Here is a 15,543-nt window from a genome sequence, read left to right as displayed (position 1 = left end):
ACGCGTCGGCAATCAAACTTCGCTTTGGATGACCAAGAAATCGCCACTTTTATGCTCATTGGACTGCACATGAATTACACGGTGATGGTGTTTCGTTGAGATATCTTGCGTCATCGCAATTCTCTTCAAGTCCTGCACAAAAACTCACTCTGTTCTAAAGCCTCTCTTTTAAAGCTAAAATACCTCCAAATTGAAGAAGACTCGTTCTTGCCTGCTAAATCTACCCAAGCAGATACTGCACCAAGCTCATTATCCAAGCTCGTTTTTGTTTCTCCTCTTCTAGAGCACGTGTATGGTTTTTGTGTGTGCCTGGGCTGCACTCAGTCAGATGATTATCATTGGATCGGGTGGCTTTAGCAGTCGATCAACGCAAAACTCTAAAGGGTGGATGCAGTTGGGGTCTCCTGGACATGGAGCATGAGCATGAAAAGTACACATGGTGATACTATTTTACTTTTCGGGATTAATATCTTTAATGTATATCTAGATAAAGGCATAATGTTATATCGCCTAGCTCCAGTCTTCAAAGGTAAAACCCAAATCCCCAAAAAAGTGCTATTTAACGCTTAAGTAATCAGTAAATCTAAGAGGCACCACAACAGCAACTAGAAACGTTTGTCAGCCAATATTGTTGCTCACTTGAAAAGCTAGTGGGTTCAAACTAAAGGTGGTCTGTCTAGAGTCGCTTAACACAATATATAACATGAATAAAATAAAAATAAAAAAAATAAATCAAAGCTTGGGAACTTTTCATAGTCTTTTTTTTGACTGTAAACCCAAATGTATTCTGTACAAAACAAAAACAATGTGACCTTTCCATTCCTATACTTATGGAGGAGAATATTTTAATAATAATATGTACACTCTCTCATTGAGCATCTAATTTTATTAAGTGTTATGTTTACATGGCTCTGCTTCAATTCCAGGTTTTTGTGGTATAAAAAAAATAGCAAGATAAATTGCAGTACTTCAAAACTTTTTCCACCACTAATATGACCTAAATTGTTTAACTCAACAGGCAAAAAAAATAGAGTGGAGGTAAAAACAGAATGTGGTTGCAAAACTGCACACAGACTTTTATAACTGGGGATGTGGCTGGGTATAGTAAGTTATTGATCACATTCAAACTCATTTTAATTGGGAGTTTAGAACCAGTGCCACCATTTCACTGGTCTCATTAATTACTCTATTTTTATTTCCCCTCTCAAAGATTTTACTTTTCACCATTTGGTTGTACAGGTTCTAGGTCACAATTACGAAAAAAAGTTTGAAATATTTGAAAGGAGTCTGAATTCTGATATTAAATATTTTTATCTGAGTTACTTTACCTCATCTTTAAGATATATTTTATTTGATTTTATTGGTTCAAACAGCTTGTGGAGAAGCGGCTGTTATTTTGTATGCACAGTCATATAATGACAGTAAAAGCTTTGGATAGATTGATCTGATTGAATAATAAAACTGCAGTTACCTCCTCTCTAGTGGCCACAACACGGAGCTTGACAACACCATCTTGCAATTCCTGTTCACCAAGTATGGCCACAAGGGGGATCCCCGATTCCTCACAGTGCTGTAGCTGACTGAGTAATTTGGGGTTCTTCTTGTATAGCACTTCTGCCTTCAAATGTGCACAGAAATAACAACATAGGCCCTATTAACACTCAACCATATTGAAATGAGCAAAGTACTGCTTAGTAGGGCCGTAACGGTGCATGCAATCATATTAGTGTTTTGGTGTGGAATATTTGCTATGATGAGAGGCATACCAAATCATAGACTCCAATGAAGGTACAGAACCATCTCAAGGATGATCAGAAGAAATGGACAGCACCAGAGTAAGATATCAGTGTCACAGGAAAGGGTCTGAATACTTATGGCTGCGTGACATTTCAATTGGACAAATTTCAATAAAATCTGTCTTTTCTGTCAATGTGAGGTGCTGTGTGTACATTAAAGAAATGAAGGGGAGAAAAAAAAACTACTTTGCGGTTTTTCACTTTTCGCAGGTGGGTCTGGTACCAATTAACTGCGAAAAACGAGGGATTGCTGTCATGAAAAATTTAAGGAGCCTGATTTTTTTCCGTACTCACTGTATATCAGTGTGGAAACAAAGACAATTGTGAACCTACTCATGTGTGCTGACTGACCAAAATTACCCCGAGAGCACAGTGACGACTCTTTCAAGAGGTCATAATTTCATGCTTCCAAACGTAACTGCAATTCGCATTTGAACTTTCATACCTCTGGCTTGTAATAAAAACTTTAATCAGTTCAGCATTATATTGGAAAAAAGGCTACATACCTCAATTGCTCTCAGATAATTGTTTTAAAGATGCTTAAAGGCTGACCTGGTGTGTCAAATTTGTACTTTTTTAATTCAGTGGGAGCAAATAATTTATTACCACGTAAATTCTTTTGAATTAATAAAAACACTAAGAATTTTGAATTTCATGTTCTGTAATTTATAATTATATTGCTTTGGATGCATTTTTGGAACATATCCTTTCAGTCCTGTTATACTTTATGCAGGTATGTCATTAAAAATATCTAAAAAAAAAAAAAAACATTTTAGATGTTGAACTTTATAGAACATATACTTTTATTTCATTGAATACATTAGTAGCAGCAGACACCACCATAAAATAGAACATGTCTGCTTTAAAGTTGAGAGGTTCTGGGTTTGAGTCTCAGATACTCCATATTTTAAGGCATTTGCATGTTCTCCCTGGGCATGTGTAGGTTTAGCCCATGTGCAAAAGTTCCCTCCCACAAAAACATGCATGGTAGGCTATTTTAAGATTAAATTTAATGTGAAAGGTTGTTTGTTTCTTTAAGCCCTGAAACTGACAGCGACCAGTTTATGAGAGTAACCCACCACTTGCCCAAAGTCGGCTGGCATCGGCTTTACTGCTAAGAGTTAGCAATTTTTTTCACGTTTCATTTTAACTGTCATTAAGTCTCCTCCTAGTTACAAAAAACTTTTGCATTTTCCTATCCATATAGCATGAATTTTGGCATACTGTCAAACCCCAACTGATTATTGATCGTATCAGTTTCCATATAGTCTTGTTTGGGTCTCTGTCAGATAGTGACAAAGCTCTGCATAGTTATGTCTGTTTCGTTGTGGAGATACTGTCAAAACCTAAACAACACTTTAAAGATGCATCAACAACTCAACTCAATTCTTGCAGATTAAATACAGTAGAAAGAAAATCTTAACCTTGATTCCAGCGTTCCAAAGTTCTGTGACAAGTTTTAGCCTCTCTTCCATCAGGTTCTTCTGCGCAGATGCCACCATCACCTGCACCTCGGTTGTGCGTATCTTCAACGCTAAATCCTAAAGAAAACCACTCCTAAGAAACTGATCGTATGCCCAATTTAGACAGTAAGCAAAAAATAAAATTAAATGAAAAAGTGTTTAGAAGAAAAAAACAAGTATGGCTCTGAAACTGACTTCACACATACCTCAGCTTTTTGCTCCATGAAAGAGAAGATTCTCTCAATGCCAATGCTGACACCCACACATGGCACTTTCTTACCATTGGGGTCAAACATGCCAACCAATCCATCATAGCGACCCCCTCCAGCAACACTCCCCACACTAACACATTCAACACTAAAAGTACTATTATGAACGTCAGCGGGGGAGGACGCTGCACCAGCCTGACACAGCACTGCTTCATATATAACTCCTGTGTAATAGTCCAGACCCCGAGCAAGACTGAGGTCAAACACTACCTGGAAATAACATAACATTACAGCAGCAAAAAAATAAATAAATAAAAAGATGGACAACCATGTGTATATAAACCAAAGTTTTGTACCTTGTCTGTAACCTGAAAAAGTTGCAAGTAGCTGAAGAGCAGTTTTATGTCTGACAGACCAGCACAAGCTTGCTTACTACGAGACATTTTCTGGTCCTGAAGGAGGCGCTCTGCTAAATCCATCCCACCTATAAATTTAAGCAGAAACAGGTCTTTAAAGGTGAAAGAAATTGTAACATGTACATTTTGTTCTTCGCATTTTAAGCATTGCACTGAAATACTGGGCAGTAACCATGTAGTGCACAGGGATCAAATCCTGAAATTTTATCACCACCTTGACCGAGAGTGTTTGCATGTTCTCCTACTGCTTGCATGACCTTTTTACTGGGGAGACCAGCAAAAACGCAAGTTAGGTTAGTTCAGCATTTGCACCATGTCCACACATCCTCCCAAAACACCAGGAGCGACTCACCCAGCTATGGCTAACCCAGATGGAAACAAACATGGAAAGAGGCTTTGTAAAGTTTTGGAGGGCTGTTAAAGTGAAGTACATTGTATTTTGTCGCACTGAATTATCTGCAGTATCACAAGATCTTGAATGGTCAGGCTTCGTTTTGAGATCAAGGGATTTGTTTATGTTTGCTTACTGTGCTATGGCAAACAAATTCCGTCATGTGGATTATAAATCCGAGGTGTCTGCTTGCAGTGGATTTCTAAATGTACTGTATGATACCAGTGGGATTTAAAATAATATATGATCTTCTCCTTTCGGCTTGTCCTGCTAGAAGTCGCCACAGCGTGTCATCTTTTTCTATCCAAGCCTATCTCGTGCATCTTCTTCTCGCACACCCACTGTCCTCATGTCCTCCTTCACAACATCCATCAACCTTTTCTTTGGTCTTCCTCTCACTCTTATGTCTGGCAGCTCCATCCTCAGCACCCTTCCACCAATATATTCAGTCTCTCGTCTCTGAACATGTCCAAACCATTGAAGTCTCATTTCTCGAACCTTGTCTCCAAAACATCCAACTTTGGCAGTCCCTCTAACGAACTAATTTCTAATCCTCTCCAACCTGTTCACTCCAAGCGAGAACCTCAGCATCTTCATTTCTGCTACCTCCAGTTCTGCTTCCTGTAGTTTCTTCAGTACCACCATCTGTAATCCTTACATTATAAAACATCACCATTGTTTTATAAACTTTGCCCTTCATCCTCGCGGAGACTCTGTCGCATAGAACACCAGACACCTTCTGCCAACTGTTCCACCCCACTTGGACCCATTTCTTCACTTCTTTACCACACTCTCCATTGCTCTCTATTGTTGACCCCAAGTGTGTGAAGTCATCCACCCTCCATATCTATTCTCCCTGGAGCTTCACTCCTCCTCCTGCTCCACCCCTCACATTTATGCACATATATATTCTGTTTTACTTCAGCTAATCTCCATTCCTCTCCTTTCCAGTGCGTTGCTCCATCTTTCTAATTGTTCCTCCGCCTGCTCCCTGTTTTCACTGCAGATCACAATACCTCCGAACATCATAGACCAAGTGGATTCCAGTCTAACCTCATCTATCTATTAGCCTATCCATAACTACCGCAAACAGGAAGGGGCTCAGCGCGGATCTCTGATGCAGTCCCACTTCCATCTTAAATTCTTCTGACACAACAACGGCCCACCTCATCGCTGTTCTGCTGCCCTCATACATGTCCTGTACTATTCTACATATTACTCCGCTGCAGCAGACTTGCACATACAATACCACAGTTCCTCTCTTGGTACTCTGTCATAGGCTTTCTCTAGGCCTACAAAGAGCTCCTTCTGACCTTCTCTGTACTTTTCCACAAGCATCCTCAAAGCAAATAATGCGTCTGTGGTACTCTTTCTAGGCATGAAACCATACTGTTGCTCACAGATACTTACTTCTGTCCTGAGTCTAGATTCCACTACTCTTTCTCATAACTTTGTGTGCTTCATCATCTTTATTCCTCTATAGTTCCCACAGCTCTGAACATAGCCTTTGTTCTTAAAAACGGGGACTAGGACACTTTTCCGCCATTCTTCTGGCATCTGCTGGTATTGTATATGTCATCAGGACCAACTGTCTTTCCATTTTTCATTTTGTTCAGTGCCTTTCTAACTTCCCCGTTACTAATCATTGCCAATAATTTTTTGGTGTTATTTTAGTCTATCATATATTATATCATTTAAAATAATATATGATAAAGACCACACAAACACCAACAAAATAATTATTTTAATCAACCTACTTTTCAAACCAAGGGCAATTAGAACATGGATATAATTTGGGTACAGAAAGTATTCAGACCTTTAAAATCACATTGCAGCCATTTCCAAAAATCTGTAAATTTTTTCCTTCTCAATATACAAAAGGAAGAGAAAATGCAGAAAAAAGTATAACTACAAAATGCTGGCGGTTGACTTAATAGTACAGTGGCAGCGCTATTATGAAAGTCTCTACTAACGAAAGATTCAGGTTACGAAAAGCCTCCCCAGAAAATTTTTGTCGTCAACGAAATAAATTTACGATACGAAAGGAAAAAAATGGTGTTGGATTCCACCAAACGTAATCATCCTGTACTGTATCTTGGTTTGAAAGGAGTGCAATAGAGCTGCTCTCCCATTGGGTACTGCCGGAGCATCTTCCTGGCGTCACATTGCCTACCTATTTTTCATTAAAAACATACTAAAAATCATGCTTCACATGTCAGTGGCACTTTAAAAATGCATATATCGGTTTTCTGAGAATCAACTGCACCTACTGGTATCTTCTTTGACATGTAGTAATAAAAAATATGCTAAAAACGTGGATTAATCTGATTAGACAAACTGGACTGCTATTATTTTGAACACTACTGTATGTGCCCTGCGACTGACTGGTGACCAGTTCAGGGTGTGGTCTGGCCCTCACCCGAAGTTAGAGCAGATATGCCTCAGCACTCCAACAAGCCTGGTAAGGACAAACGGCTTGGAAAATGGACGGATGAATAGGTCTGGGTGTTGTTTAAATTTGAGTGATATATACGAGTGATTCTGGTTCCTCATTTCAAATCCCGATGATTATCAATTCCGATTCTTTTCGGGGGCTGGGTCAAAAAAGTCTGCATGACTTAAATTATATCCTATTTACTTATATTTACCCTATTTTCATCCATTTGCTTAGCAGACTGCAGTGTCGATAAAAATGAACATTGGACTTGGGGTTCGTTATCAGTAATATCACCATGAAACCTATGAACTAAAGGGCAATGTGTGTGGAACTAATCCAATTGACTTAATATTCATTAATGAATGTTCAACTAAACAGTATAGAATTGTTAAAATTGTTATTTGGGACTGTTTTATCATGTGTATGTGCAAGTATTAACTTGACTGTTTTAAGCTTGTCTTTTATTTTGAAGGGCACACACTGCAACGCAACATTTTTACACAAAAATTGTTTTGAGGTTAGGGTTAGCTCACCCTTCTCAAATTGGGTAGTGACCAGTTTAGGCTGTACCCTCCCTCTCATGCAAAGCTAGTTGGGGTAGCCTCCAGGAAGCCTGTGACCCTGGTAAGTATAAGTATGGAAAATGGATTGATGGATGACATTACACCATGAAATCTTACCCTGCATACTGACATATTCCCCAATCTGATCAGCAGCCTCTTCAGACAAGCCTTTGTCATTCACCATCTCTCGCTTTACATCCTCCCATGGGATCTGGAAAATGGGCAAAGATAGAGGGGGTGGGAGTTGAAGTTTAAGGTTTACAGATTTTAAAAAATATTAGTGGCAAAAAAATGTGGACATTTTGCAATTTCAGTTTTCTGAAAAAAATTGTAAGTCAAGGGTACAGATTTTTTTTTCCTCTAAAATACAAACACTACATAAAAAAATGAGAACATTGGAGAGCCCCGAAAAACATCAAGTTAGTGGAAAAGGTATGTGAACCCTTGAATTCATGGCTTCCAAGAAAGGGATATTCGCACAGAGTCTTAGTTTCGTAATCTCGTTAAGATACATTCGGAGGTGTTGATAGCTACTTGGACTCCTAAAAAAAAAAAAAAAAAAAAAAAAAAAAAAAAACTCTAATGCTCGGAGTTTGCGGTGCACAAGAACAGGATTATGTGACCCTTCCCTTGCCAAAAAGTGGTTTCAGAGGACTCACAATCAAGAATTATTGATTTAGATGAAACTGGTAAATTTCACAAACAGTTAACACTTTGGGACCATTGCTACTCTACCTAGATGTTGGCATAAAGTCAAAATGACACCAACAGCACAACAAAGACATCCTTCAAGGAAATAAAATACGTGAATGATTGCTAGACATATAAAGGCATTGTTGGAACAGGCTAACCTCTCCAATTCATGAGTCTTCAATATATAAAACATTGCAGGACACCACAAAGAAAGCCACTTCTTACTTAATGGAACATTACTGAATGCCTCAAGTTCGCAAAGCTCATCCTTACACTTCGCAGCAGTATTGGTTAAATGTTTTGTGAACTGATTGCACAATGACTCTCCAGAGTGTGCTTTTAGATTTTTAACCTAAGGTTTTTATGTCTCAAAAGGGCTATTGTCATACTGGAGTGGCTCGACTACCAGAAAAAATCGTGTTTTTGACATACTTGGAAAATAAACATGATTCTGATGGGTCACAAGCTTTTAACTGTTTTTTTTTTTTTTGTTTTTTTGCTTGTTCTCAATGGAGGTAGTTCTAATTTGTCAATACATGTGACTCATAAGATCTGATTTCATTTCATGATAAATGTGTTAATTACGCATGCCTGTGAATATTTTCATTTATTCAGGTCATTACATTCTCTGGGCACTGAATCAATTGCAACTCGACTGATCTGGTTGTCTTTGGAGGAGTTTTGTAACTTTAAACGCACATAAAGTCGGCATTCTATGAGACGTGAAATAAAAAGCATTTTAATAAAAGATACAGATTTGCAAATGGAATGGAATTTTGCTCCTTTCCTAAGGTCATCAGGTAGTGTATAAAAAAAAAAAAAAAAAATCTGCCTACCTTGTCCAGTTTATCAACTGTTGAACAGATCGTGCGGAACATGTCATCCGGAACGCCACACACAGCGAACATCCCATCAAGGATGCGTCTGTCATTGACCTTTAACACAAAAGGATGACAGTTTTGTTCAGTAGTTTTGTCATTTTCATATTAAAGATTCAGATTAAATGGTCTTCTTCTGTGTCACTACCTTAACGCGGAACTCCCCAAGGTCCAGCTCACTTAGAATTTCATAGACAATCCTTAAGCACTCTGCATCTGGAACCATGCTATCATACTGCCCGGCAATGTCAAAATCCTACAATGCAGAAAATCATAAATTAAACGTAGCAGTTATGATTAGACAGCCACCCAAAGAACAACAGTATAAACAGGGTTGCATAGTTCACCAGCAAATATGAAAGAACTACAAAAATGCAATAAACAGCATGGTTGATGATGTCTCTTGCCATTTCTAGGGTTACATTTATCATGTCACGGTTGAACTTACCAGTATGTTTTACCACAATCAAACATTCTTGTGCTTTTATGCTTTCTCAGAACTGTTTTTGAACAATTGTTCACCTGTACCAAAAATGGAACACGCTTGAAAGGGAAAGAAAGGGGGGGAAAAAAAAAAAAAAAAAAAAAAAAAAATCAAAACAAACGAGGTGCCAAATTCCAATTGAGCAAAATTTACAGTTTAAGGTTAAAACCAGAAAGTCAAAATTCACACTTTAATAGGGCTAACAGAAACGGACTCACACATTGGTAAAACTCTCGATAGCGTCCACGGGTCATAGCAGGATTATCTCGGCGATAGACCTTAGCAATGTGATAGCGCTTGATGTTAGTGATCTTGTTCATCGCCAGGTAGCGAGCAAATGGTACCTGAAATTGATGCAATCAAGGCCAACATGTAAATTTTTTGTGAAGAATGATGTTGGGGAGTACTGCTGCGCGCTATATCAAAAGAAGATAACCATCACAGTAATGGCACGTGCAGTATGCGGATCACAAAGACATGCTGTATACTGTATTAATATTTTTAGAGTAGAGATTCGTTGCATGCAGTGTGGATCAAAGTTTGACCAATCAGATGTGACCTAAAATGTGGAAAGCCATCAACCCCAGAGACTCAGCAATAGGAGATAGGGTAAGGATAGCAGATGTAGAAGAGGAGGAAATGAAAGTGAATGAAAACAAAATACGAGTGCCTCAAAGGAGAGAAGACCTATCCCAGACGAAGGTACTGTGCTAGTCCTGTTGAAGAATAGTGGCTACATCAAGAGGAAACAATCCACCTACACAGTCACACAAAACACAACAACAAGAACCTCAATTATGCCTTCAGATAATATCGCATGATTCAACACAAATGTTTTTCACAATATCGTACATCAAATCGAGAATCGTATTGCTCCCATACCGAATTTAATATACCGAATCGTTCAGCCAGAAAAATGTTTTTGAATCCAATTGCTACGCATGTTGTATTGTTATTGGTCAATCTGACTAATTTCTATTTTTTTGTTGGGCAAACCACCATTTTTTTCTGATGAAATTTGACTTTTCATGGGGTCATGAAGTAGTGTGCAAAATTCATGTGTAGCGGAATGTCATGTGTAGAAAACTATAGAGGAACATTCATGTGTAGTGGAATGTCTGTGCAGCTTTTGTATTCGAAGATGTTGTGGCCTGCACATTTTGTGGAAAAGTAGATGTTCAGATCCAAAATGAGCATTTTTTATAGACTTTATTTTAATTGACTCTAAATAGCCCGTTAGACCCAGAAACCCATTTGTGTATGGAAGAGGAACTTTCACTTCCCTATTCACAGTTCTCGTATCACCTTTGACAAATAGACCACAAATGCAAAAGTTTTACATCTGAAGAAGCCCTATCACAGATCTTGAACGATACAGAGGAAGATGTTTCAGAGACAGAGGACTTTTCTGAGACAGAGGACAATGTTAGTAATGATCCAGCTTGTCAATGCTCCCATTACAAGGAAGATTCAACCGAGGCGTCTGTTGTCTTCCCATCAGATGAAAACCAAGGAATGCAAACAGACAGAGGCATGGGCATTTAAGATACCATACTATATGGCTACTATACTATATGGCCAACATCCTCACACCAAAGCAGAGGCAGACTGTCACCTTACAATATCATCAAAATTACTCACGGCCCTACAAGATTTTCCATGACAAATGGTGGTATTCAATCTGCATTTTAGCTCTTCAAATACCCACCAAAAGAGAGGATTATGACCAACATGGAAGGGAGGTGTGTATTTGAAGATAAAATGGAACCCACTGAATCAGACTGACTTGAATGCATCCATTGGAATTTTATCACCTTGAGTGTACAAGTCAAAGAGAGAAGCAACTGCAAGTCTGTGTATTGAAAAAAGTGGAAGGCAATTTTTCGAACATTGCTCATGAGATTTTTCATGTAATTTCTCATCTCCTCCTTGAGCAGTCACTTTATCACGGTGGAAGGGTTTGTGCGTCCCAATGATCCGAGCATCTAAGTTGTCTGGGGCTTCACACCCCTAGAAGAGTCACTCATGGCAAATGAGTCTGAGGTGAAGGACTAGACAAAGCATGGCTCCATAACACCCTATGATGATCAAAAACAATGGATTAACGTTTCTCTTTCATGGACGTGGGTCACTGTGAAGCCCCCTCTGGGGCCGGGCCTGGAGTTGGGGCTTGGCACAGCCCGAAAAGGTGACGTGGGTCCCCCTTCCCATGGGCTCACCACCTGTGAGAGGGGCCATAGGGAACGGGTGCAATGTGAGCTGGGTGTGGTGGCGACCTTGGCAAGCCGATCTCCAGCTACAAAAACTGGCTTTAGGGACATGGAATGTCACCTTTCTGGGAGGGAAGGATCCCAACCTGGTGTTTGAGGTGGAGAAGGTCTGACTAGATAGAGTTGGACTCTCCTCCACAGACTGATTGTGCTCTGGTAGCAGTACTCTCTGGAGGGTTTGGAATCTGTTCAACTCTGGAGTCACCCACGGTGAGAGGCACCGCGTACTTACTTGTGCCCCCTCGCTTGACACCTGAATGTTGGTGTTCAGACCGGTGAATGAGATGACGGGTTCTGACTGTTGTTTTTGCTAATACACAAAACAACAGTTCAGATTACCCACCCATTTTGGAGTCCTTAGAGGGAGTGCTGGAGAGTGCCACTGAAGCTGTGACCGGAGGACGTGGTGCCGACTAGCGCATGGACACATTTAGCACCCCTGACTTATGTACGCAGATCTTGTGTTATGTTCTGAGAGGATGACATCCCCAACCCCAACTATTATTTTTTTTAGTAGCTATATACACACCTACCTGTCATTTCAAACCCACAAAGCTCTCATTCTTTGCACCGATGCAATACATTTTTCAAAACGAACCATGTCTCTTGGAAACATATGAAGAGTAAATACATCCTGCCAAGTGTTTGAACAATATCCTGGAATACAATGAGCCGGGATTTTGGCTAACATGAAGAAACAAACAGCTACCTTCCAGCAGGTAAAACTGGTATAAATACACGAGCCCGCCTGAGTGCGCTCCTACTGTTAACGTTACTTCCTGCTTTTTCTCCAAAACAAATCCCTCGTAGGGATTTTCATGGTGGGAGTTACAAAAAGCCATATAACGTCAAAATCATGTTTTGTGGTGAAAAAACAGATGGGTCCATTCCGGAGACCTCCACATTCATCAATATTTGTTTTCAGAGAGAGCAACAGTAGTTTCATACTGCCCAAAGAGAAACAAGAATGTTCTTGCAATGAGCACAACCCACACATATGCATCCTTTAAAACAAGGGAAGGCATGAAGCCACAACTTATGCTACACTACAACTCCACCAAAGGAGGACTTGAGAATCTGGACAAAGTCACAGAAACATACACCTGCCAGCACAAGACCGCTCATTGGTCCATGGTTAAGTTCTACATTGTGGATAAGTCTGCTTACAATGCCGATATCCTGTGGACTGACTGGCTTCGGAATACTGGCTGATTTTATCGATGTCTGCTTTTCCGAGAAGAACTCGGCAAAGCACTAGTCACTCCCAAGATCCAGAGGCAAACCAGGGCAGGTTGATCCCATGCAGCTGGAGCGGTTATTGAAAAGCTCAAGTCTTCCTTCTTCTTCTTATCTTCCTTTCGCCTTCTCCCGTTAGGGGTTGCCACAGCATGTCATTATTTTCCATCTAAGCCTGTCTTGTGCATCTTCCTCTCTAACACCCACTGTCCTCATGTACTCTCTCACAACATCCATCAATCTTTTCTTTTGTCTTCCTCTCACTCTTTTGCCTGGCAGCTCTCTCCTCAGCACCCTTCTACCAATATACTCACTCTCTCGTCTCTGAACATGTCCAAATCATCGTAGTCTGCTCTCTCGAACCTTGTGTCCAAAATATCCATCTTTGGCTGTCCCTCTAATGAGCTCATTTCTAATCCTATCCAACCTCTTCACTCCAAGGGAGAACCTCAACATCTTCATTTCTGCTACCGCCAGTTCTGCTTCCTCTATTTTCTTCAGGGTCACCGTCTCTATTCCGTACATCATGGCCGGCCTCACCATGTTTTATAAACTTTGCCTTTCGTCCTTGCGGAGACTCTTTTATCACATATAACAGACACCTTCTGCTAACTGTTCCACCATGCTTGGACCAGTTTCTTCACTTCTTTACCACACTCTCCATTGCTCAGTATTGTTGACCAAGTATTTGTAGTTGTCCACCCTCCCTATCTCTTCTCCCTGGAGCTTCACTCCCACCCTCCCTCTCTCTTCTCCCTGGAGCTTCACTCCTCCTCCTCCACCCCTCACATTCATGCACATATATTCTGTTTTACATCGGCAAATCTTCATTCCTCTCCTTTCCAGTGCGTGCCTCCATCTTTCTAATTGTTCCTTCACCTGCTCCCTGTTTTCACTGCAGATCACAATATCATCTTTATTCCTCTATAGTTTCCACACCTCTGAACATTGCCCTTGTTCTTAAAAATGGGGACTAGAACACTTTTCCTCCATTCTTCTGGCATCTTCTCTCCCGCTAGTATTTTATTGAATAAGATGGTCAAAAACTCCACAGCCAACTCTCCAAATTGCTTCCATACCGCCATTAGTATATCATCAGGACCAACTGTCTTTCCAGCTTTCATTCTGTTCAGTGCCTTTCTAACTTTCTGATACTCTTGTCACCTCCAAGACTTTCTTCGGCAGCTCTTCCTTTAAAATAAAGCCTACTTCATTTCTCTTCCCATCTACTCCATGGTAAAATAATTTAAACCCTGCTCTTAGCTTCTAGCCTTACTCCCTTTCCACTTAGTCTCTTGGATGCACAATACATCAACTTTTCTCCTAATCATCATGTCAACTAACTTCTGAGCTTTTCCATTCATCGTCCCAACATTCAAAGTCCCTACACACAGTTGTAGGGTCTGTGCATGCCTCTTTCTTCTGCCAACTAAGCCGCTTTCCTCCTCTTTTTTTTTTGGCTTTGACCTACATTATCTAAATTTCTACCTACGCCTTGCAGATTAACAGTGCCGGGTGCGGGCGTAGTTAGCCTGAGCCACGACCTATCCGTTTTGAAATTTGTTTGATGAACGCTCATATATGTTTGGCACAGTTTTATGCCAGATGCCCTTCCTGCCGCAACCCTCTGCATTTATCTGGGCTTGGGACCGGCCTACTGGACGCACAGGAATTGTGCCCACCTTTGAGCTGCAGAGATAGTCAAAACAAGCAATCAAATAAACAAAGCCAGGATATAAGGTACAGAATACACATACTACCTAATCTATGTTAAAGTTAAAGTCATATAAAAGCAATCAAACACAGTCAGCACATAAGGTACACAAATCACATTACCTGTGTGAAAATATCAACGAGATGGCGATCTAAAGGATATGTGGATGGAAGGGATTCAAACCACAATGGCCCTCACTATAGTCGTGGAAGAATGAGTCCACGTTCGATGTTTGGTCCTCGTTATACACTCTACGTAGGTAATGTTGTTAACATGCTACGCTAACTTAGGCCGAGCAGCTTCAACGTGAATGATACGGCACCAATTTGGGTACTAAGATGTACTAAAACGTTACATTTTTTATCAGTCCTCACGGCCCTCGTCGTATAAGTTAAGTTATTCGCGTTCGATATTCCTTCAACAGCACAGTTTGATCGCAAACGCGTCTCGTTGTTAGCCAGCTACGCTAAGATGGTCTGGGTCTGTAAGCAAGTTTAAGTTGGCGATTCTACTTGCCCAACTTCCTACTAAGTACTCACGGTCCTTGTTGTAAACGACACAGGTTTTGCCGGTCGTGTAAGTCCTAATGTTTGTCAAACTCAAGTCATCCAAACTATCTACAGTTATGTATGTGATTTTGTATTTTTAAAATTTTAAGAAATTTGCAAAAATTTCCCAGACTTTATTATATTGACATAAGACTTGAACATAAAAAAGTGAAGCACTGTAAAACCTCTCCAGATTGACTGTACAATAACAAATGTGCCGTATCACTGATGTTTAATATTTACCGTTATATGCGACACATATATATGTATGTACTATAGCCTAGGAGAGTTATGTATATTAAGGATACGGTGAGGTCATATCTGAGGGAAAGCAGCTCTCCTCCTTGGTCTTTAAGGTCATAGATGAGCTTGGAGTCTTCTCCATACTTGCCCGTTAGGGTCTCCTACATAGGAACAAAGACAAACATATCTGTTACATTCAAAC

General features: G+C 40.1%; 1 protein-coding gene across 4 annotated transcripts in view; it reads right to left on the bottom strand.

Moving 5' to 3' along the window:
• hars (histidyl-tRNA synthetase) overlaps positions 1-15,543 on the bottom strand; it is a 37,668-nt gene that overhangs the window by 11,698 nt on the left and 10,427 nt on the right. For 2 of the 4 annotated variants that reach the window (XM_061836097.1, XM_061836095.1), the window contains 9 exons: positions 15,407-15,502; positions 9,549-9,674; positions 8,995-9,102; positions 8,805-8,903; positions 7,393-7,486; positions 3,825-3,952; positions 3,466-3,738; positions 3,221-3,337; positions 1,472-1,614 (listed from right to left, as the gene is read on the bottom strand). In XM_061836097.1, the coding sequence (XP_061692081.1) occupies positions 1,472-1,614; positions 3,221-3,337; positions 3,466-3,738; positions 3,825-3,952; positions 7,393-7,486; positions 8,805-8,903; positions 8,995-9,102; positions 9,549-9,674; positions 15,407-15,502 (1,184 nt within the window). Of the gene's footprint in view, positions 1-1,471; positions 1,619-3,220; positions 3,338-3,465; positions 3,739-3,824; positions 3,953-7,392; positions 7,487-8,804; positions 8,904-8,994; positions 9,103-9,548; positions 9,675-15,406; positions 15,503-15,543 lie in introns of all 4 variants that reach the window. The other 2 variants (XM_061836098.1, XM_061836096.1) reach the window with 1 other exon arrangement.

Source organism: Syngnathoides biaculeatus, chromosome 11 (genome assembly GCF_019802595.1).
Source record: "Syngnathoides biaculeatus isolate LvHL_M chromosome 11, ASM1980259v1, whole genome shotgun sequence".
Classification (NCBI taxonomy): Eukaryota; Metazoa; Chordata; class Actinopteri; order Syngnathiformes; family Syngnathidae; genus Syngnathoides; species Syngnathoides biaculeatus.
This window is presented reverse-complemented; position numbering and strand designations above follow the sequence as displayed.